We start from the raw sequence: 16,436 nt of genomic DNA, 5'->3' as shown, positions 1-16,436 counted from the left end.
TCAGAAATCATTCTAATACACTGATTTTCAAAAAGAAACATTTTTTATTACCTGTACTATCAATGCTGAAAAGTCCTGCTTAATTTTTGTGTAAACAGTGATAAAAAAAAGGATTCTATCATAAATAGAAAGTTCAAAAGAACAGCATATATTTAAAAATTGAACTTTTTCTAATATTATAAATGCCTTTACTGTAACTTTTGATCAATTTAACTTGTCCTTTAAAAAATGAATCTTACTGACCCAAAATTTTTGAACGGTAGTTTATGCTGTATTTTCTATTATTTTTTTCAGCATGTTATTTTTATTTAGTCTTTGAATTATCACATTTGCTTCAATGTCATTTCACAGATTTCGCTTTGCTACCAGTGTTGGCATGCCGGCTTCTACCATTTTGATGTGGTTGTCCGGTACCTGTTTTAGCTGGTGCTGCCATCTCTCAGGTCCTATAATCTGTCTGTGGAAGACAACAGGAGCCGAATCCAAACTAAACACAGCTGGCTCTGACTCGCTCTTCACGAACGGCTGTAGATCAGAGTTTAGCTACAAAACACACACATATATCCATGATTGTTATGAAACACTGTGTGTACAGTCTAAAGAGAAAACAGGAGAATAAAACACGAGCAGACAGGAGGTATAGAGAAACAGCTTGTGCCCACAATGCACTTGTGCGACTGTGCATACACACCTTGTGTCCGAGAGTGAGGTGTTTTCCGTAATGAAAAGCCAAATTCTGAGCCTCGGTACCGTGTCTGGCCAGCTTCATCGCAGCTTGACAACTCTTGGCAAGCAAAGCACCATGGGACAGGAATGTCTGGTCTTCCCAGGAAGCAAGTGTTAGACTGCCCTCCTTCATAATACAGAAAAAGTCAATCAAATAAGCATTAATGTTTTATATTTACTGTGATGTAGCCTACAGTAAAGACATTAATAATGTTACAAAAGATTTCTATTTTAAATAAATGCTGTGCTTTTGAACTTTCTTTTTATCAAAGAATCTGGAAAAAAAAAATGCATTAAGGTTTCCATCAAAATATTAAGAAGCACAACTGATTTCAACATGGATAATAATAACAATAACAATAAATCTTTCTTGAACACCAAATCAGCATATTAGAATGATTTCTGAGGATCATGTGACTGAAGACTAGAGTAAAATTCAGCTTTGAATCACAGGAATAAATTACATTGTAAAAAAAAACATTAAAATAGAAAACAATTGTTCTTTTGAATTGTAATACTCCTCCACAAAAGTATTGTCTTTATTTTTGATCAAATAAATGCAGCCTAGGTGAACATAAGAGACTATATATTAGAAAATATTTTTAAATAATCTTATCGACCTCAAACTTTTGAGCTGTATTGTTTGTCGAGAGGATGCGGAGAGCTAGAATATATCATTAAACAATCCTTCGAAGACCACAACCAAAAGGAAGCTTTTAATTAAATGAATTTCAATTCCCAAACAAACATAATGTTACAGCAAACTTTAAGGATGCAACGTCAAAAAATGATGGAGTAAAAAAAATGTGATGGTATTGGGGGGGGGGGGGGGGGGGGTAACCGAACGAAGGAAAGTTGATGCAAACATCTGCTCGGAAACGTCTCCTCTAAAAATCTCCCTCTCCCTCCCTTGTTGCGTCTCTCTCACATAAACATAGCCCTCTCCATCACTTTTCCTCTTTCTCGTCTCGCACAGGAAACTTTGTCATTCATTATTTACTCGTGGTTTGCAGATGTTTTAAGTCAGCCTGTGTTTCGCTCTGTTCGGAGATGTTTTGCTTGTCCAGTCTTTAGCTGTTTTGAAAGCTTTGAATATAAAACATTAAACACTAAAAAGATTCCTCTGTAACTCAATTATAATTAATTTATATGAAAAACAAAGCTAAGCAATGAAAGATATTACATCTCAAAGAAAGCACATGTATATTAAAGCAATAGGCAACACAGCCGGAATTTAATAAAACAAAATGTTTCATAAACAGGCTCATTACTGTTGAAAAGTTTGGGGGTTCGTAAGATTTTTTAATGTTTTTGAATTAGGTATTTTATGCTCACCACGGTAGCATTAATATGAATTTAAAAAACAGTAATAACTTGAAATATTATTTCAATATAAAATATTTTTTTATTTCAATTTTCAGCAGTCGTTACAAAGATCACACAAAGTAGTTAGTTAGTGTCCCATATCGTGCCCCTGGTGGCTATATGTGGTGAGTGCAGTGGGCTGAATGTCGTACCTCTGCAGAACTGGAGCTCTCGAGATAGATTCCTTGCACCACATCTCCGATAGCACTGGAGATCAGCTCCACCACCTATAACAAACATAACATAAGAACACTTAAATGAAGACTCTCAGAATAACAGTGTTGATATCAGCCCCATCTGTTCTGAAATTAGCATTTATTAGGCCGTGAGCTGTTTGAGACTTTTTTCCAGTCCACTCAGTCTAAAAGAGCATCTGAGGGACAGATAGAATAACCAGCACTTCAGTTATTAAACAGATGGCCAGTCAAAACAGTGCAATGTCCAGAGGATACCGAGCTTAATGAGGACTCTGACATCTGCACTAGCTTATTGATTCAGCTTTTCACTCTTATAAGACACAAGCACCAAACTGCTCATAGCACAAAAACACTCAACACCTACTGAAAATCATCTGATATTTGAGTGTTGATTGGGCTGTTCTCTTGAACTACAAACATATGCATGCAAAATACACACGTACAATCCCTAGTCACAAAATTCTAAAGAAATGCAAAAAGACATCTAAAGAATAAGAAAATGAATCCTAAAGGATGCATTTTAATTCAGAAATAAAGCAAAAAAACTTTCTAAATCTCTTAAATAGCACAGTTTCAAATAGGACTACTGCAATTAGCAAAATAATAAATTGTCCAAACAAATATACAAATATTTTGCACAGGCACATATATGAAATAGCAAAATAATATATAATATGAAAAATAAGAATACTATAAATCAACATTTTATCTATCCAGAATCAGATGTTAATAGAGTTAATAAATTAGTAAAACATTTATTTTCAATGATTAGATAAAATTTTAGATATACGAATTTAAAACTGAACTGCTTTGAATCATGGATTTTTGTAAGCATCCTTCCCCAATGATTGTAATTGAAAAGAGCTAGTTCAATATTTCAGAATTTATTCCACATATTATTCCACAGAAGACACTAAGTTGACATGAGGTTGAATAAAATTCTGAATTTTAATTTTTTGTTTGAATTAAAAAAAAAACATTATCATGTCGTGCAGTGCCTACACTTCTCCTGAGGGGGGCGCTACTCCATTACAGCTACTCCACAACAGTCAGCTTGAGCAAGTAACTGACAGCTCCATCTTTCATCTAATCACATGCTTCGCTATCCCTTCCTTCCATCCGTCGCCCTAGGCTACATTCTCCACCTTATTTTCACCCTCCGTCATTCTTTTTCCTCTTTCCCCGAAAGACCTGCCTGTTGAATCATAAGACCACAGGCAGAATCTCCAGGGAACTAGAAAAGCAGAGGCCGTCCATCCAGACACTGCTATTCCTCGGCTATTCCTCAAATTCAATATTATGTTACTCTTCTCCATTCCCCAAACTTTCTCTCTCAAACTTTGTTTTTCTCTCTTTCCTTCTCTCTCTCTCTCTTTGCCCTCTGAGTAACCAGATCTTTGAGGAAACAGTGAGGAACTTGACTCCTCTACCCAGAGCCCAGAGAAGACAGAGAGCCCCTATAGCGCAGCCAGATGTGCGGCTTCACACACTCCACACGGAGAAATTGAAGCACGCGCGTGTGTGTGTGTGTCTGTGTGTGCACGAGAATAAATGTGTGTTTGAACGGTGTGTTTGTGTACGTCTATGTCTTTCCTGTGAGTTACTGAGAGTGTGTGTGTGTGTGTGTGTGTGTGTGTGTGTGTGTGTGTGTGTGTGTGTGTGTGTGTGTGTGTGATGTGGGGGGGCTTTTTTTGGAAAGTATCAGATAAGCTGCCCTCCCTCCGTCTCGTCTCATTCCCAAATCCAGCCGGAGTCGTGTTTCGCCGACAGGTCTGTGAGGAGAAGAAAGAGGAGACAGCCGCTTGCGGATCCCTTTACCGTTTATACTAGTGTCGAGCCAGAATCCCACTCTCTCTCTCACACACACACACACACACACACACACACACACACACACACACACACACACACACACACACACACACACACACACACACAGTCTACTAAGTCAGGATCCCACTCAAGGCCACGATACATAATACAGATCAATCGGGAGGAAAAAGCGCTTTGCTGCGGAGAGAGAACGTCTGATTTCCACCGCTAATGCTCTCACGCTAGCTGAACCGCTAATGCAACGGGGCCTCGCCCTCATTTACATAGACGGCAGTTTGAACAGGGAGATGAGTTCGGATGGTTCTAGCTGGGTGACTGTCAGTTACATCAAGGGACTCGGTGAAACACTTAAAATATACATTTTTTAACTTACAAATACATTACATCTATGGAAGTTTAACCTTCAGCTAAAGAGTCTGATCTCTGATTGGCTGGTCATCCTGTCAGTCAGTCACTACTTCAGTGAGTCAGAACAGAGCGTGTGTGGCTTTAATCACGGTTCGCTGCACAACAGGTTCAGTTTCACACACAAAAAAGTATTTTACTCTCTCTCTCTCTGTGTGTGTGTGTGTGTGTGTGTGTGTGTGTGTGTGTGTGTGTGTGTGTGTGTGTGTGTGTGTGTGTGCACTGAAAACGAGGGCTCAAAATGACCTTCTGTCCACAGCTGCCAATGGCGAGTGCAGGGAGAAAATTGGCATATATATTTCTTACTGATAATGAAACAACATTTTGCATAATTTTTTTTAATTCAAAAGTTCTTGTGACAATAAGATTGAGCTGTTTTTGCATATTAGTGTATTTTAACTTTTAATAATAATAAATGCCATAAATGTTGAAACTAGTTGTGCTGCTTAATATTGTTGTGGGAACCACAATACATTTTTTAAAGATTATTTGATTAATAGAACAGCATTTATTTTTAAATAGAATTCTTTTATAACTTTTTTAATTCATTTACGGTCACTTTTTAACCATTTAATGAAGTCTTGCATGTATAAAATATACATATATTTTAAATCTCAATGACCCCAAACTTTTGAAACTTCATGTCACCATGTGTCTGTAAAACTACACCTGTCACAAAATCATTTACATCACTAAGGAATTTAAACTGGATTTTTTTTAAAACGTCACAGACTACAGTAGCATACAAAAAAAATGTTTATTCAAAATTAAACCAAAGAAACCAAATCTTATTCAATAATTCTAATTCTCTAACTTTATAATCCTACTTGCACTAGTATTGAGGCATCAAAAAACACACTTGACCTCTAAACGGGTGAGGAATTTCCAATTTCGGCCACCAGGAGGTGCTATAGAACACGCCAATACAAACTCCAAAACTCACTGTATTACTCCACATTATCTACCTAAAGAAGAGAGAAAAAAACACAGAATCTGTTCTTTATATTAGTCACCACAATCTGCTGATCACCTCAATCCCCTGCAGTCATTTCCATGTCCGCTCATGCACACATTAAAGTGAGCCTGAGTGTGTGTGCGTGTGTCTGAGGCTACGCAGAAGGAAAAGAGTTTGTTTTCCTCCACGGGGAGAGCTGCATTCTAGAGCTGCACTTGGTGACAGATCCTGTCAGCGTTCTGCCGCTTAGTGCATCTGAGTGTGTCTGTGTGTATTAGAGGGACAGAGAGAGATGAAATGTTAGGGTTTCTAAGTGCAAATCCTTTTTTACTTAGTCTGTTAATATTATGATATGACAAGCAATATCCGCGAAAACTGAATCCCAACCAGGGGTACGTGTACTTAAGCAGGTCTTGGGTACTTTTTTGCTTTTGTGTTGTTAAATATCTATAGAACAGAAAGAAAAACTACTTAAAAGGTTATACAGTATAATCATAAAAAATTTATTAATTCATTTGCCAATAATATGCCACACAATATGAGAGAATACTGAATACAAATACACCACCGTTCAAAAGTTTGGGGTCAGTGAGTCTTTTTTGATGCATTCAATTTATCAGACTTTTACATAACTTTTTTTATAAAGAAAATTATGTTTCAAATTAATGCTGTTCTTTTGAACTTTCTGTTTGAAAAAGAAAATGTATCGCAGTTTCCACAAAAATATAAAGCAGCACGACTGTTGTAACCATTAATAATAATAATAAATGTTACCTGAGCAGTAAATTAGCATGTTATAATGATTTCTGAAGGATGATGCGACACTGAAGACTGGAGTAATGATGCGTAAAATTCATTTACATAAATAAATTACATATGAAAATGTATTAAAATAGAAAAATGCTATTTTAAATTGTAATAATATTCCAGTTTTAGCTGTATTTTTTTTTATCAAATAAATGCAGCCATGGTAAGCATAAGAGACTTCTTTCAAACACAAAGTCTTACAGACCCCAAACTTTCGATATTTTACATTCAAAACCATCCAATCATAAAAAAAAATGTAGTTCAGAAATAATTAAAAAACTGATAGTACCCCAGATGTACTTAATATTTTGCATGCTATGTATTTTTAAACTTATTGGAGTAATGTGGCGTTGGCATAACAACATGCTAATATTACACTATTGAAATAATTGAGTCGAGGCTCCTGTGTGCTTTAGATACAGACTGCTATTTGTATAACACATGGAGTTGTTACCTATGTAGAGCATTTCAAGTCAGTAACTTATGAGGGTTCATTCAGTTTGAGGCGCTAGAATAGAGCGTTAGAAGTAACACACTTGAGGTTATTTGAGCCATACCAATAGGGTCCAAAAGATGAAAATAAGTTGGGAAACGGCGCTCTAAAATGTCCTGATGTATTCTACCATCACTTTACATCTGAACTGGCCATTCATAATGCTGTATGATATTCAGAAAGATGTTCTAGTGAGACGCTGTAACCCTTAGTGTAGAGAGGCAGTGGGGCTGCTGGCCGTTTGCAGTTAGACGGTGCTTTGACTGCGACTCTAATTAGAGCTGGAGGAGAACACTGACACTTAATGAGGGGTGTAGGAGACGTATGCTCGCACACACACATAGACTGCAAGAGAATGTTGGAGAATATGCAAGTGTATGGAAATTAGCAAGAGAGGACAGCATACAGCCTGCGAACAAAGTCTTTGAGAATTGAAGTCAGAAGCCGTTGAAATTATTCTTTTTTTTTTTTCAGTGCTTTGCATAAAAACACAAATGTGATGAAAGAAAGAAGCTTACACCTCCAGCATGAAGAGGTGTGACTGTTTATTTCTGGTAGAAAAATAAGTAAAATCTGACAAAACCTCTATTTGGCGATTTCAAGGAGGCTCTTAGTTGGAAAATTTTGAATAATAATAATTCATTACATTTATATAGCGCTTTTCTCGGCATATAAAGCGCTTTACATATAAAGGGGAATCTCCTCAACCACCACCAATGTGCAGCATCCACCTGGATGATAAGACGGCAGCCATATTGCGCCAGAACGCCCACCACACACCGGCTTATTGGTGGAGAGGAGACAGAGTGATGAAGCCAATTATTATATATATATAATACTTATAAATAATCAATAGTAATACATTTATTTTTAATCCTGAAAATGCACAAAAAACTTCAATTCTTTAGGGTTAGTGTTTAGTCTGTAGTATTTATAATTATTTTTATATTGTTAAAAATTATTGTTTTAAATGATTTTGAAACCAGTCTCTTATGGTCACCAAGGCTGCATTTATTTGATTTGAATTTACAACTGTGAAATATTATGACAATTTAGAATGATTAATATCTTAATACATTTTCAAATGTAATTTATCCATGTGACCGTAAAGCTGAATTTTCAGCATCATTACTCCTCCGTCTTCAGTGTCACATGATCCTTCAGAAATCATTCTAATATGCTGATTTGCTGCTCAAGAAACACTTATGTTTATTATTAAATTTGAAAGCATTTGTGCTGATTCTTAGAAATCATGATGTATTTTTTTTCAGGATTCGTAATAACTTGGTTCAAAAGACCAGTATTTGTTTGAAAAAAACACTTTTGTTTCGATTGAATGCATCCTTGCTGAATAAAAGTACTCTATTTAAAAAAAAAAGAAATCTTACTGACCCCAAACTTTTTAATGGTACAGTAGTGTAGATTGCTAAGAAAATGTGTTTGTACTGCTTACTTATGCACTTTTTTTTCTTTCTTTTTTTACGATGGAGCAAACTCGATTATTTCATTACTGATTATGGTGTAAGCAATGGAAAAAACCTGGAGTGGACTATTTACAGTACGTATCTAGTACCTTGGTGTCATTGAGCTGGGCCAATCCAGTGCATGCGTTCGCCAACAGGAAATCACCGCTCAGAACGGCCATCTTGTTCCCAAACTGCATGTCTTTGAGGGGGCCATCCGAATTAGTCCACTCCTTCAGATTAACAATCCCACGATGCACCAGGAAGGCCGTGTGAATCAGCTCCGTGATCTCAGCCAAGTTCCGCTGACTGACAAAGAGAGAGAAAGAGAAATATTAAGAGTCTGATAGGAGAATTAGATCTATAAACAGTCCATATTCTATAGCACACTTTACACAGAAAGGAAGTGATTTTAGCCCAAATGTTCTTCTGAGGATCAAATAACCCAGAGAGAGTGTGAAGTGTCCTGGTGACCATAATGCACTTCACAAACTGCCAACTTCCACTGATTATCAGACGAGCCACATTATCACAACGCCATCACACGGACATTATAATCAAATGTTGATTTGGGTTCAGGACCATAATCAGCTTGAACCATTGAGGTCTCAGCGATAACCACCTTCCAGACACAAGAGAGAGACGTTAGCACTGATGACCACTTACCCCTCCTTCAGAGCGAGAGACAGGGAAAGAAAAGAGGCTGAGAGAATGAAGAAAAAGCGTCTTTGATGAAGGGATTCTCTTCAGTTTGGCAGCACGAGAGGTGCGCTGTGGCCTTTTCTGCTCTCACACACACGCATGCATGCTACTGCTTGTGTAATTACAATGCTCTGCAATAATTCTTGTTGTCATTAAATGCTGTTCATTAATGGACCATCTCCTGAGCTCAATCATCCCTATTGTGCAAAGAGCTCTCTTGTTCACAAATCCGCTGATCCTGGTCAGATTCACTTCAGTTGACACAGGCGCATGTGCTGAGTAAATACTGATCTGAGATGTTGATGTGATTTACAATGGATAAAGATGACTGGGGAAACTCAAACATACTTTACAGAAGAGTAATTGTATGCATCCAAAATCTCAGGTCAAGAGTTGTGGAGTTTACTTGTCCTTTTTATCTAGGTGAAGTGTCCACTTTTAAAAAAAAACCTATTCAATTCTGATTCATACCATTAACCCTACACTTTTCTCAATTAATATCCTGTTTACCACAGAAATGCATGTGATTATGGAAGTAAAATGTGTTGTGAGTGGCATTTCAAGTTAGAAGATGTTTTCTAGATAATGTTTGTGTTCTCAGACCTCGAAAAAGTCTCTAGGGCTATACTCACACGTGACACGGGTCTGACACTGAACAGGCCAAAATGTATTAAATGGGATATTTTAATTAAAATTACAAAATTACATTAAATGAAAAATTAAGACTAAATAAAAAAAGAAAGAATTAAAAATTTGCACTAAATAATAATAATAAAACAATTATTAAATATAGTGTGAAATAACCAAAATCATTATTTAACTAATTAAAATAAAATAAAATAAAAACAACTAAAACAAATTTAAATAATTAAAATTATAACGCAAACTGCCCCAAAACTCATTGAATGGGACATTTTAATTCTGATTTGTTTGTCACTGTAAAAAAAAAAAAAAAAAAAAAAAATTACAAATGCAAAAAATTATATTAAATAAAAAATGCAGTGTGACCAGTCTGAATTAGTGTGGGTGTTATCATCCATAATCATTCACCATCATTGACATGCTTAATTTCTATTAGGGTGGAAGACAATGAGTCCACAGAATGCCAATAATACAATTTCAGCCTTTTTCCGCCTCCTTGCCCCCGTTCTTAATTGATGTGTAATTTCACCGTAGCCTCCACGGAACATCAGGTTCATAATGATTGTCTCCATTTATTTAATTCAGATTAACATGCCAAGTTTGACTCTTTAAATGCCACATTTAAAAATTCATGCTAATACCTTAAAAAAAAAAAAGAATATTTGGGCCACATTCAGCTGCAGTGTGAATGTAGCCAAGGTGTGAGCGTGTGTGCGTGTGTGTCCTTCTCAGTCTCCTGTGGCTGCCAATATTGAGTTGCTGATTTGATACTCATTAGTAATAGTTATGCTATTCGTAAACAGCATTTTTGAATGAACAGTTTTCTGTCCTGGAATGATTCTTTATATATAGTCTTTGTCTCCTTCATCCTTGGACTGTCTTTAGTGTTTTGAAGGATTTGAATCAAAATCTAATTTTCCCCAAAATCTGCAGCTATGCCGTCTATGTTTTTTTGAAGTCAGTGGGAGGGGCAGCACAGGGAGTATAAATAGCCTCAGAACTCAGTTGCATAGCAACCGATGCCATGGCGCAGAGGGGTTCCGCCCCCTGACACGCCCCCTTTCTCAGCTTGCTCCAATTTCTCTGCCAATTTAACCCTGAAGCACAGTCAAGCGTCTGGCTGCAAGCTCACAGCAGATCACCTTAGAGGTCAGGGTGTCAGCTGACCAAAAGCATCACTAAACCGGTCACACAGAATCTCAGCAGGTGATGTTTTAATGAAAGATCATGAAAGATTGCAAACTTATGAAACAAGTTCACCTCTTAACACACACACACACACAGAATAAGACTTAAGACATTTTGGCCTGCTCTATTCAGCATGTGTATGTGATATATGAAACATATCTTGTTTTCAGAATTTGAACTGCTTCCCTCAGGTAGGCGATATAGAGTGCCCAAATGGAGGACTGTTAAAGCTTCTAGATCTTTTGTTTCAAATGCAGTTATAAGTGTAAATACTTATCTGAAACAAAGATAAAGGTACCGTGAACTTATAATAGTAGCTAGAAGTATTGTAAACGCTCGGGGTTTGTGATGTGATGTTTGTGATGTTTTTTTGTGATTTATTAAATTGTATGTTAGGAGGTTTTGACACTGCTAAAATTGCCCTGCAAAGTGACAAATATAGATTTTTACTACTACTACTACTATATACAGTATATATTAATTAAATATGAGTTATATATTATTAGGGCTGCAACAACTAATCGATAAAATCGATTATAATCGATTATGAAAATCGTTGTCAACGAATGTCATTATCGATTAGTTGGTCTGCTTACGTCACGGGGAGCGTTTACTGGTACGCACACACACGCAAGGTCTCTCTCCCTCAGGCGCTCTGCCGAGCGCGCGCGCTACACGGTTTGGAGCAGTCTCTTATGTCTCGCATGCGCGCTCTTGCTTGCGCGCTCTAGATTTCGCGAGTTTGAACTAATTCGCGGGCATCAGGGAGCCGCAATCAATATGCGGGAGACTCCCGGGACTTCCGGGATGTCTGTATTTTGTCTCGAGCATCAGGTTGTGTAATCAGTTCGCTCCCAACGTAAGTGATGGATTAAAATAGCGCTACCGCAGAAATAGGTTAAATTAAAACGGTGTTTACAAAGTGAAGCATTAAATACAAAGGCAGTTAATAACAGCAGCAGTAACATATTGTTTTTTAGTCACTGTACTCAGTGGTTTTCAGCGAATGCTTGTGCACTAATGCATAATTTCTCCTGTCCTTTACTCAAGCCTGTTAGCTTGCTGGGTAACGTTACCTCCATTCCGTTCTCTTTTTATAGCATTTGTCTACTAAGTTTTAATTGTTTTTCAAACGCGATCTACTGCGGCTCTACATTCACACAATTGTTTTCAGTCTTTCTATATTTATTTAATCAATTTATCCTTATATTATATTATTTTCTATATTATATATATAATATATATTATATTCTTTATCCTTATATTCCTTATATATAATTAATTTTAAATAAAAATTAAATGAATTATATATTTTAGATGTTTTTAGTTTGTTTTTAGTTCAGATATTCACATCTGAACAACATGTCTGTGTAAATTTGTTTTAACAAAAATTTTGTTAAAACATAATATGTTGGATATCATTTATAACAATAATCATGTTTGTCAACTTGCCATCAGCAATTATCATTAAAAACAATGCAAATATTGATATTAGTAAAACTCAATGTGTGGCTTTTGCACTTTTTAAAGTACACTTTTACACATAAATACCCTGATTTACGGTTTTATTTAGTTATAATAAAAAAAAAATCTAATTTAATTTCTATCCGATTAATCGATTAATCGAAAAAATAATCGTCCGATTAATCGATTATCAAAATAATCGTTAGTTGCAGCCCTATATATTATACAGAAATTTGGGGTCGGTAAGATTTTTTTTCTAGTTTTTGAAAGAAGTATCTTATGCTCACCAATGCTGCATTTAATTGATCAACAAAACAGTAAAAACAGTAATATTTTGAAATATTATTACAATTTAAAAGAACCATTTTCTATTTGAACACATTTGAAAATGTAATTTATTCCTGTGATGGCAAAGCTGAATTTTCAGCATCATTACTCCAGTATTCAGAGTCACATCATCCTTTAAAAAAATCATCATGTTTTGGAAATTTAATTTATATCTTGGTCTTTCCATCCAGCATTTTTATGTGGAATCCCATAATTTGCATTAAAATATGTCAATGGAAAACCAAATGTCAGAACCACCTAAAGAAACAGACAGGATCCCATAATGTCTAATGATCTAAAACAAATTCAAGAAAACTCAACCAACAAACATTTAGTGACTCCAATGCCTATTTTCCAATGCTTAAAGCCAAAGTCTGCTGAATGTCACACGTGTTCCACAACATACCTTTAAAAGAAATGTCGCGCAATTATTCAAACAGATGTCTCTCTCTGCGAAATGCACTTGTGCACGTATGCGATCAAACACACCCACTAACCATGAGCATTTCTATCAAAAGAGAACACACACACTTACCATCCGCCTGACATGCACACACAACCACACAACACTGTGTGTGTGTGAGAGAAAGTGACTCGAAGGGACATTTTACAAATGCTGCATGTCAAGGAGGAGGAGAGCAGCACAGCAATTCATCCATCACCACCATCAAACACACCTCTAACCAGGAACGAGAGAGCGAAAGGTGTCATCGGAGGAGGGAGAGAAGGGGGGAAGTTGAAAGGAAAGAGAGACGGCCGACAAAGAAATAGAACAAAACAGAAAGGGGGAGAGAAAAAGCTTTAGTACATGTATGTGAGAAAAAGGTAGCCTAACTATCACAGAAATGTTTATTCTTTACTCACCCTCATGTTGTTTCAAATCATGTGACTTCTATTTTTCTGCTTAACACAAAAGGAGAATTTTTCTGGTGTATAACGGTTATGAAAAAAAGTGATCCATCATACATCATATTTAAAGCCCCCTCTAGTTAACTATTAACAGAATCACTGATTCATAGAGTTGAACAGGTCAGTCATTCAGAATCATTCATTGTGAAACAGATCAGCTGATTCATTTAAAAGAACAGATTCAAAAGAACGTCTGATTCATGAACAAATCAGAACTACTTCTCTCTATGATTTTGGTCTATTAGTCACAAAATTATACTTTTAAGGTGGGGGTTTTTTTTCAGGATATTGTTCAAAAATTCCCTTCTTGCATTCAACGGAAGAATTAAGTCACACAGATGTAAATCATTTTTGTTGGGTGAACTTTCTCTTAAAATTTGTGGGTTTCACCAACAGTCACCTCACCCTTTTTTAACACACACACACACACACACACACACACACACACACACACACACACACACACACACACACACAATGGGTCAGCCCTGAGTATTACAAGTCTCAGGGCAACTACATCACCATCTTGTTTCCATGACACCCACATCCCAGCTGTGGAACTACTGTATGAGGTCACTTCCTGTTTGGAGGAAAACGTGGGGTTGTAGAAACAAGAGAACAAGGGGAAATATATAGAAGTGTAGAGATTAGTGCCGGTCCCTCCTCTCACTTGCTTTGACACTCTCTTTCCCCGCTCGCTGAGAGAGAAAGAGTTCATTCAGACAGCTTACACACACATACACATACACACATGCTGCCAAGTACAACAGCCGTTTCTGGTAACTCCCTGGCACTGCAGCCAAAGGACTCGCACACACACACCAGCCTGTTTAGAGCAAGAGTCCTTCAGAGGCGCAGCGGTGGAAGTGGCTGCACGAGTGTGTGTGCTGCGTGTGTGTTCATTTCGTGTCCTTAACTGGACATAATTTTCCCTGCACGCCTTCATATCCTGTTTCCCGATGATCTGTCTATTAAATGCGCACATGCAACAACATGGTGGTTACTATTTCCAATAAACTTTATTCTCTCAGAATTCAATGCAATGTTTTTAAAACAAAACAAGTCAGGTTTTTTTACTTCTGGAAAGAGAAAGCGGCTACATTTCTAATTGGCCACAGGTGAAATCTGAACCTCATCGTCTCAGAAATAAAATCTTCAGGAGCCTGTAGCGTTCTAGGTGTCCAAATGAAAAACTTCTCTAAACCTGATGCCCAGATACCAGTCAAGCATACGTTGTGATTTTTAAAAATGATTATTAATCTCTCTCCACCTTTCGCACCAACAAACGCCCACAAGCGGCCACTTATACACTGACATCAAATACTTTTGGGAAGTTGACATGTCCTGCGGTGTGACATGGTATACTCCTAAAACTGACATGCTATAGTACATCTACAACTACTGTAGACAGCGGTCTGTAAAACTAAATAATTGACATACAATATTAAATCGTCAATATGAAAATAGAGCTAGAACTAAAACCACAACCTTCATAAGATCCTTCATAAGGGTGTGGATTTCAGCAGGCAAACTTTATTTAAAGAGTTGAAGACAACTTTAACAAACAGTGTCTGCTGAAATATAATACCCACAAGTGTGTTAGATTTATTCCAGAGACTGCAAAGTCTTCTCCACAGAACAGCAGAGGTGATAACTATATATTTTTGATTGCTTAAACAACATTTTCCAATACTTTTGTAATAATTATGACCTTTCTTGACCTTGAAAGCCTGCATGGAATACTTGTACTTTTAAAATGCATTTGTCACAACAGCAGACAAAGAAGATATATGAAATAAAAGTCATTGAAACTATTTAATTTGTTTTATGCTTTATAACATCTGGCTTTTTATACAGCATGATATAGTGAGAATATGGAGGAAATAATACCTCAAGTTTATCCAGAGACCCAAATTAAGTGAAAATATGCAATTTGATCCAGATATTGTTATTTACAGGGCCAAAAAGAAAGATAATATTCTAATAGCTTGTAATGTGAATCAATGAGATGTTTGTAACAGTATAGCATACTACTTACATCAAATGCATATAAATATCAGTTGTTGCTCTGTCTCTCCCAATAATATGTCTGTGTAAGAGATAATATTTAAATTCTTAGTTTTATGATCAAAGCTCTGTAGTTTTAATTGTGTGTGTGTGTGTGGGGGGGGGGGGGGGGGTCAAAGCATGTAATGCAATGCAATACAATGATGACAGAGATGTACAACTTAAATGTTCCTCTAAAGCCAGTTTTATCATCAAGTAAACCCAAGTTGCTGTAAGTCCAGTAAATTTTCATCTTAAAATATTACTAACAATATAAAATTTATTCTTACATTTACTTTATAAAAATCAAGATTTCCCAGGGAAAAGACACACGACGATCTGAAGGTGAGCACTTTTAGAAATATCTTAAAATTGTGTGCGACAGGTATATAATTTAGAGGACTTAGAAATGAACGCATCTATAGATATGATACAGCAGGTTTATTAGGGTTAAAAATGGTGACCAAGTCCATGAACTTGAAAACTAGAAATGTCCATTCATAGCAAACTGCATATACTTTTCTCTTGTCTAACACACATTTTTCTGCCCGGTCTCCTTCCCTCTCTCAATTTCTCTGAGACTGTGTATGGTAGCAATCATTTCTCACTATTGGCCAAAGCTAGAAGCAGTTAGGAGTCCCATGGCTCTGAGAGAGAAAGGCATCTCTTTACCTGGGGTAGATGCCGCTGATCATACTGTCATGAATCGGGTCGCTGGTACTGGGACTTGGACCGGCTGCTTTGGACATTAGCAGCACCACAAGACCACGCATCTGTAGATTATTCCGGCTGTCGAACACAAACCCTCTATGTATAAAAACAACAAAAAACAAAACACAGGATTACATTTCACATAACATAAAAAATAAATGATAATATATTTCATATTTTTATGACAAATCCCAAGCAGAAAC

The 16,436-nt window shown here is 36.6% G+C and overlaps 1 protein-coding gene across 1 annotated transcript in view; it reads right to left on the bottom strand.

Annotated features, from left to right (window-relative positions):
* pdss2 (prenyl (decaprenyl) diphosphate synthase, subunit 2) overlaps window positions 1-16,436 on the bottom strand; it is a 35,187-nt gene that overhangs the window by 3,122 nt on the left and 15,629 nt on the right. The window contains exons 2-6 of the mRNA XM_077236649.1: window positions 16,195-16,329; window positions 8,355-8,553; window positions 2,244-2,318; window positions 692-853; window positions 415-543 (exon numbers count right to left, since the gene is read on the bottom strand). Of these exons, the coding sequence (XP_077092764.1) occupies window positions 415-543; window positions 692-853; window positions 2,244-2,318; window positions 8,355-8,553; window positions 16,195-16,329 (700 nt within the window). The remainder of the gene's footprint in view (window positions 1-414; window positions 544-691; window positions 854-2,243; window positions 2,319-8,354; window positions 8,554-16,194; window positions 16,330-16,436) is intronic.

This window comes from Siphateles boraxobius, unplaced genomic scaffold (genome assembly GCF_051911475.1).
Source record: "Siphateles boraxobius isolate OS27281-9 unplaced genomic scaffold, OSU_SipBor_1 20, whole genome shotgun sequence".
Lineage (NCBI taxonomy): Eukaryota > Metazoa > Chordata > Actinopteri > Cypriniformes > Leuciscidae > Siphateles > Siphateles boraxobius.
This window is presented reverse-complemented; position numbering and strand designations above follow the sequence as displayed.